Source organism: Stegastes partitus, unplaced genomic scaffold (genome assembly GCF_000690725.1).
Source record: "Stegastes partitus isolate 25-593 unplaced genomic scaffold, Stegastes_partitus-1.0.2 Scaffold736, whole genome shotgun sequence".
In the NCBI taxonomy this organism is placed as follows: Eukaryota; Metazoa; Chordata; class Actinopteri; family Pomacentridae; genus Stegastes; species Stegastes partitus.
Genome location: NW_007578467.1, coordinates 135797 through 143993, shown reverse-complemented (window position 1 = coordinate 143993; position 8197 = coordinate 135797). Strand labels below are relative to the sequence as shown.

Below are 8197 nucleotides of genomic sequence, written 5' to 3'. Positions count from 1 at the left end.
ATTCCCAAACAACAATCATGAGCCAGTTTTCAACTCCAAAACAAACTTACACACGCAACCCAGAGGGGAGGACGATGTTGTATAAGAAGTGTTTCAGGGTTTACACGAGGAAAGACAAGGACGGCTTCAGTTTAGCAAATACACACATGGTTAAATTTCACACTTTTGCTGAAGAGCAGGGAACAACTGCTTCCTTATGTCAGAATACGTCCGGCGCTGTTGCTCACAAAGTAGATGAGGCAAGCGAGACGAAAGCAGAAACTATTTATCTATGTATTTTGTCAGTCAGCGAGAAATTGAATCAGCAACTGTTTTGTTTTCGACATCGATTTGTCGTTTGAGTAATTTCTCAGTGAATATGTCAAACATTCAATCCCTCCTGCTTCTCAGTTGTGAGGTTTTGGGCTTTTGTTGGTCTGCATGTTTTGGGTTTTGGACTACTGTTTAGACAAAGCAAACAATTTAAAGACATTATACGGTTTTTAACTCAAAAAATAATCTGCAGATTGACTGAAGATGAAAATAATCTACATTTTTCACCCTAGATGACACAGTTCCAAACATCACCTACAAAATACCGCAAAACAGTGTCACTTATTTAGGCGTAACTATTTAAAATTCACAAATACAGATACTTGGTTTTGTGTGGAGCTGCGTAGAGGATGCTGTTTGTTTCCTATGAACTGTTGTTAAAACTTTATAAGTGGCATTACAACTTTTACTGCTTTCATTATTGACTTTGTGCTTGTTCTTCGTACTCTTAAGCAAAACAGTGTATTTTTAAGATGATCTATGTCTTCGTAAATGTCTCATTGATGATCTTGACATGACTTTGAAAACCACCGGTGAGACGCTGACTCATAAAGACGTACATCCACCAAAGTCACATTGACTGTTTCAAAGCTGTATTAGTCATGATTTAGTGCCTGGCTTGTACCATGGGAAAAGACACAGTGGACTTACAGAGGAATACACTTCGGTCTGTCTTATAATATGTTCCATATGTGGCATGAGAGAAATCCATTAGCATAACTCAGGGGGAGCAGGGTTTCAGTCTGAATAGCAGGTCTCAAGGCGGGGAACTTATTACTACGATGTTATGCTAATGAGACTTTAATGACTCCTCTTAGATGGAATCCACTGTTTCTTAGCAGCAGCCGTCTGTCTAAAAGTTAATTTCAGCTCATTTTAATTTGAAGTTCTTCACTTTTGACATCTGACTCAATCTTGAAGAATATATAAGTGTGACAGTAATCACAGTTGCAGCTTGAAATCCACTTTAAGGCTCTATGAAATGATATTCCAGTCGATGTCAGCTCTAGGGTTGCAACCAGAGAAGTTTGTGAAATGCTACCACATGATCGTATTTTGTCATCGCTGCTCTTCTCCACAGATGGAGGACAACTTATTGGAAGTGTGGAACAAAACAGGGAATCAGGGGAATAAGTGGAACCAAGCAGAGGTCCCCCTGAGGAAACTCAGGAACTTCGAGGTGATATTTGAGGGGATTCGCTCGAGGGACGTGAGCGGAGGAGCCGCCCTGGACGACCTGGAGTTCATAGACTGTGCTCCAAGTAGGTGACATATAAACACAGTATGCAAACAACATTATCAGTCAGTTCCTTTCACATCTGTTTAGTGGTACATCTGGATAGGAGAGCTGAACACAAGGTAGTGCAGCAGATTTTCCCCAGATTCTCTGGGCTCTAGGAACAGCCATGTTGGTTTGTTGAGCTGTTAGCCAAGAAAATATTTGAACTATCATTGAACTGACTGGTTACAAATTTAGTGCAGATATTCATGATACTTAATAGATGAAGTCTGTAAATTTCTCTTGGAGATGAATAAAGTATCTATCTATCTATCTATCTATCTATCTTATCCTCTTTTTAATCAGGTCAATATTTAATGCATATGCAACGACAATACAATTTAATATAATGTAATAGCTTTTATTTTTTCACATAAATGAAATTAAATTAAAAAGTGCTTCATGTCACAGAACCAGGATTAAAACTTAAGACTGCAATGAGGCAAAAATATAAAATGAGAACAAAATTGAGGTGGACCAATAAAACAGGTGCGATATGTTGAGAACAGCATGCTGGCATTAATGAAAAGTAGAAGTGAATTTCAGATCCTCAGCCTGAAAGTTTGAGCAATGTGTGTTTAGAGTTAGGGTTAAACAGTTCACTCTGGTTTAGTCAAGTTTACTTCTCTTTTTCACAGTACTTTTTATTTACATAGTACTTTTATACTTTTTTTTTAACATATAATATTTTATTTAGAATTTTTTTAGATTTAGATTTCTGTATTTATTGCCTGTGTTATTGTTTACCACAGTTTCATTCACCACGTCAAATTCCTTGTGTGTGCAAGCTCACTTGGCAATAAAAGCTTTCTGTATTCTGTTTAGAGCTAACTCGCTTAACTAGGATGGTAAACGTGGCAGACATTACCTTTGCTAAGCTTTAGCATGTTAGTATCGTCATTGTTAGAATGCTGGCGGCGCTGCTAGTATGCTTCTAGACTTGTTTTATGATAAAATGATGTAGCAAAAGGCCACACGAAAGACTTTTTCAAGATTTTATGTTCTGGAATATAGCTGTTTTCTTGGTGAACAAGGCGGATAACTACTATTATAGTGGACACAATAAGCTACACAAAAGATTCACAAATTCAAAGGGAATTGCAGCCACACTGACTGAAACCTACACCCTCCTCTGTGGTACATCTTTTACAACAAAGTCCCTTCATTCACAGCAGAGACAAGTCAGGTAGAGACGAGAACCAACCAACAAAAATGAATAATGCGCCATCATAAAAAGGGCACCTTTCATCTATGACCATTTCTGGGCCATTAAAATGCAGGCACTGTAGGTGAGCTGAGTAGATGCGCAGGGTCTTGAAATTTCATTGTCCAAAGTCGAGCAGCGGAGAGGAAAGTTTTTTAAAGGCAGAAGTCTCACCACCTGGCAAAGTAATCACAGACACTCTGGTATTCAGCAAACCTCCACACATATATTATAGTCGCTTTGTGCACAGTGGCAGCACAAATCTTCCTTATTGCTTCTTTACTTTAAAAGTAACCTTTAATTCAACCCAACTTTGAAAAGTTTAAGGAAAAAGAATCGGTGTTATTCACTCATTTTCTGTTCATACCATTCTAACTTTGGCTCAGAAGTCTAAAGAATATCCTTAATCTTGTCTTTCAAGATCGTTGAACCCATGAATCAATCTCTTTGTAAATGCGGGATTAAAGAATAGTAATGAATGATGTAAACCCTGACCAATTCTGTGTGTCTCTGAGCACCCGGATAACTAATTACAGCAGTGAAAGTGGCCTAGAAAATAAAAAAAGAGCTCAGCCCCTATTATATAATATGGATTAAGTGACATTAAATTTCTCTCTTGCCTTCCTCCGTCGCTGTATTATCAAAGTATTCTTCCAATAATCTCCACAAGTGAGATATAATTATGCTGTGAAATTATTTTATGATCTTTCCAACTGATAGTTCGCGCTATGAAATTGACTCACTCGCTGAGAAAAAGAAGGGCCGAGCGAGAGTCTTTGAAAGGAGGGACTTCGATTTTCTATGCGATGACAGCCGCTGACAGACGCCGTTTGATGTTTATGTCCGAGACAGATGTTCCACATTAAACAGGATGTGGCACAAGGCTGGACACCATGTGGGATGTTTTTTTTTTTTTCCTTCTGCCAAGTTCCTCCTCACCTCCAATGCACAAATATTAACACACTTAAATAGAGAGACATAAATACTAACCTACAGACAAGCGGAGACATAGCTGGAAAAAAAAAACCTCCTGAAAAGTAGACGAACTGTCTGTCCAAAACCAAATGACACACACTTCAATCAACTTTGAATGCATGCTAAAATGGATTTCCAGTTTATTCTATGATGGCTTTAACCCCGCTGACCTCCTCTTCATTTCAGCCATCATTTAACGTCTCTGCCTTTGAAGTCTAACGGCGCATCAACGCAGACACACATAATGTAGTTATATGTGCGCTGTCTCTGATCCACCTGATCTCTTTTCCTTCCTCTCTGTTCTGTCTCGAACAAGGCGGAGCTGGAGGAAGGAGGCTTTGATTTCCTCGACAGGCCTTTGTCTGCTTTTGTTTACTGTCGTCTCTGCTGCTCGTGTCCTTTGGTGCGCAGCCCAGGAAAGCTGTGTTCTAATAAAATACAGTTGTTCATCACAGCGTTTTGTCTAATTCTAGATTTAATTCATCTGGATAGAAAAGGAGGACATAGGTTCCTGGCTAATGAGCCAACCCCAAAGAAGATTAAATAAGATTAGCTGATGAAGAATAGAAGCAGGAATGATGATTGTTTACGCCTCAGATCTGTGTCTGTGTGTTTCTGTTTGTTGTAGATGCCGTGGATGCAGTTAGCTGTCCCGCAGTCACAGACTTTGTGTGTCACAGTGGCCACTGCATTGAGTCCCACCTGGTGTGCGACAACAAGGCCGACTGTGATGATGAATCAGATGAGATAGACTGCGGTGAGTAGAAAAGGGGAATAGCTTTCTTTGACACCGAGAGTGAATCTGTCTTATTACACAGCAGAAAGACTTCTCACTGTTTCCTTCCATCTTTCGATCTCGTAGACCACGTAATTGGCTCGCCAGGTGCCTGTGATTTCAACGTGGAAGACGACCAGTGGGAAGAGAGCTGCCAGCTTTCTCAAGACCCTGACGACGACTTTGATTGGAGGATCAGTCACAGGACTGAGACACCCGGAGCTGGACCACACACTGACCACAGCCCAGGTCTGTACCTGCTCTGCTGCCAGCCCTGTCTCATAGAAAATGTGTTTTTATACAAGTCCTCCAAGTTAAACTACAAAACACATCTTTTCTTACTGACCTCCACAACAACAATATCTTCTGCTTTGACACTCATCAGGACAATTTTGTTGGTCAGTGCCTTTACAAATGTGCTGGTTAATGTTTGGATAGGCACAAAAAAAATAGTTGGTTTCGGGAAAGACAATCATTTGGGTTCTAATAATTGTTTATTTAAGATTAAGGAATGTTCATCTTCATAGTTAAAAGAACTACTTGCTGGACTCATCATGGTCACAGTTAAAAAAACAAAAAAAACATGCTGACTGATTGAAAACTGAGCTGCACCAATTTTAGGATGATTGACTATTTTACTACAGTATTTTTTCTGATGTTGCCAAGCACCAACTACACTTGATTTATAAAGCGGTTTACAGATGAAGAGTATTCTGTCTGTTCTTCAGCTGGAGTTGACCAGAGTTAAGTCTGACTGGTCGTAAATAATTTAGTTTAAAGAATCTTTGATTTGAATTTTTGGCAGTTTTTTTGTTTATAAGAAGCCCAACAGACTGAAATCTTTTTTTTTCTAACTTCAAGTTTGGTTTTCTTCTTATTTTGTAGTGACTAGGTCTTTATTCTGCTTTCAAGGATACTCATTTCTCAAACTATTTCTTGCTTACCCCACTGTCCCATTTTCTTCTGAATTAGCAAATATCACATGCTACCAGGGTGTTCTTTCCTCGATCATGTTGAAGTCCCACATTGACCTGCTCAGCCACTCTGTCTCCATCCTTACATAGACTTCGTGTCACTTTAAAAGCACCATTTGACTTCCTCTGTTGCTCTTAGCAGACAAGAGTCCTACCTTATACACTGTGTACTTTACTTTCAAGTGACACAGAGAGTATAAGTATGCATGCAGTAAACGACTGCTGCTCCTGTCTCTTTTTAGGCTTGAGACGGCAAATACGTTTTGAGAGAAACATTAATATAATGAGAAAACTTTTTTTTTGATAAATGTTTCGGCCCAGTCGCAGAATGTTGATTTTAAGTGCATTTGCAAAATGATGGCTGACAGCACATTTAGTTTGCTCCCCCGACCATGTCTGCTTTTTAATACAGTACCCACTCGTAGGAACAGCATGATGATTAAAATATTTCATGGTTAAGTTTAGACACTCGCAGCATTTGCTTAATGTTGGGGAACCACCAACGTCTTGGTTTAGCATTGAAAAGTCAGCAGTAACTTGAAGCTCGAGACATGACTGCTTCATTTAAGAAACATTCAACCAAAGCCACGATCTCTCCCAAACCTCAACCAAAGTGCTTTCGTTGCCTGAAACCAAACAAATGCCAGACTCAGAATGCAAAATCCTGCTTTAGGTGTCAAAGTCCTGCACTCGGATTGACCCACCATCCACCCTGACCACCTCCCTGCATGCATGGAGCAATTACCTTTGGTACAGTTGAGATACTTAAGAGTTTGAGCGACCTGTGACGTCGTCCTCGCGACAGAATGAGCAAACACAGCTGTAATTTTGGGCCGAGGGTCTTTCTTGTGCTCCGTGCTTGTGTTTGCTTTCTTCCTTGTTTTTCAGCGAAACATTAATAATGCTGTCAAGAAAACCAATTTCTTAAAATTAAGAACAAACAACTTGTGCATCCTCCTGACATCTTCCGTGTTTTCAGCTCTCAGGCAGCTCAGTGCAGCGCCTTTGTAATTACAACCTGACAGCCGGGAAATAGGAGCTTTCGACAGGCATGTGAAGGCAGGGTTAATAATACATCCTGATCAATGTCACTCTGAGTCAAACTGAGCTTAACAGCATTGGACTTGTTGTTTATTGTGCATACAGCGATGCAGATTTATTAAATGTTTTTTCTGCTGATTAATTAAAAAAATAATGGCACTAAGGGCTATAATTACCCTCATCTATGAAAGGCAATGCAAACCTTGATTTCCATGTGACTCTGCCTGTAATTTGCATTCATTAATTACTCTATTGTCTTCTGTCTGTTGATGCCCCTTCCTTTGCAATAAGGAATAATAATTGTTGATTACTGTTTTCAGCTTCGGTAAATTTGAGGGTTCGCTTCTTTCTCTGTTTTATATCATCGTGAAAGGAACATTTTTCGAGGCTGGAGTGTTGAAGACATCGCATTCGGACCAAAGAGACTGTGAAGCTCGACTTAACCTTCTGATCCCCAAACAGTTTCTGGGAGTGTTTTTGCTGCTGTCACATTTTTACTAACTGTGGACCTACTTTCACTGCAGTATAAAGTCCTGCACCTCTATTTAAACAACACAATCATGACTAGATGAAGGGAGAACTCAAGTGTAACGTTTTCCAAGTGTCCACATCTGTTGACAGCACTAGACAAAGTGGTGCAACTCAGCCAAAAAGTCCTTACATTTTTTTGTTATGTGACTGTTGGCCATGGCTGAGTCACTAACAGCTTCTCAACCACACCAATGAATGCAGAATTTGTAATTTTTTACAGAATGTGGTCACTGCGAACAGTTTGTCTTTGGTGAATCTGTAAACAAGGCGTGTAAAATAAAGGGATTTTGAAGAAATAATTACAATTTTAGGCTTAGATTAGGTTAATTTTCCTCAAAGAACACCACATCACACATGATTCAAGGACTGTTAGAAGGTTAGAAATGCAACGATTCCCTCCCAAGTTAGAATTAATTTCTGATAGCATTGCATCTATAGTGCTTAAATGCTGATGTAAAAGCATTTGTGGCAAATGTATGATTCTTGAGTATGAGTTTGAAGTTATTCTTGACTGTGCTTTAGGATACATCATGTTTTTACTGGATGCACTGATGCTGCAGAGCTGATGCTGGGCTGGAGGTGTGTCTCAAACCAAAGCAGCATGTCATCCACACATACCTCGCAGACCATAAACTTGAGGACAAAGCAGTGTTCTTTCATGGGTGACAGTGCACTCAATTAACCTGCTGTCCTAGTCTGAGATGTAGCTGTGACTCCTCCTTGTATTGGCTGTCAGCGGGCTGCTCTGATTGGTCGGTTGAGTTCATCGATCGGAGAGATGACTCTGGAATATGGATCAATAAACCTGACCATGTGGAACATACACATATTACAGCACTGAGCAAGGACAAATCATGACTTTGCAGAAATCCCTTAGTTGCATCATCAGATTATGTTACCGTCAGAATTACAGAGCAACATGTGTTCACATGGTCGTTCTTGGGAAACAAAATCATCTGAATGGATGCACAGACTCTGTTTTGATTTAGATGTTTTGAGTTGCAGAAGAAGAATCCAGTGTTGTGGGTGGGAGCAGGGTTTGCTGCACACTGTGGATGGCGATGCCCTTAAATCCCCTTTAACTCATGTGGAAAACTCCCACTTTG

The 8197-nt window shown here is 39.8% G+C and overlaps 1 protein-coding gene across 1 annotated transcript in view; it reads left to right on the top strand.

The window, feature by feature from the left end:
- malrd1 (MAM and LDL receptor class A domain containing 1) overlaps nt 1-8197 on the top strand; it is a 67781-nt gene that overhangs the window by 48850 nt on the left and 10734 nt on the right. The window contains exons 21-23 of the mRNA XM_008291337.1: nt 1394-1574; nt 4399-4527; nt 4633-4794. Of these exons, the coding sequence (XP_008289559.1) occupies nt 1394-1574; nt 4399-4527; nt 4633-4794 (472 nt within the window). The remainder of the gene's footprint in view (nt 1-1393; nt 1575-4398; nt 4528-4632; nt 4795-8197) is intronic.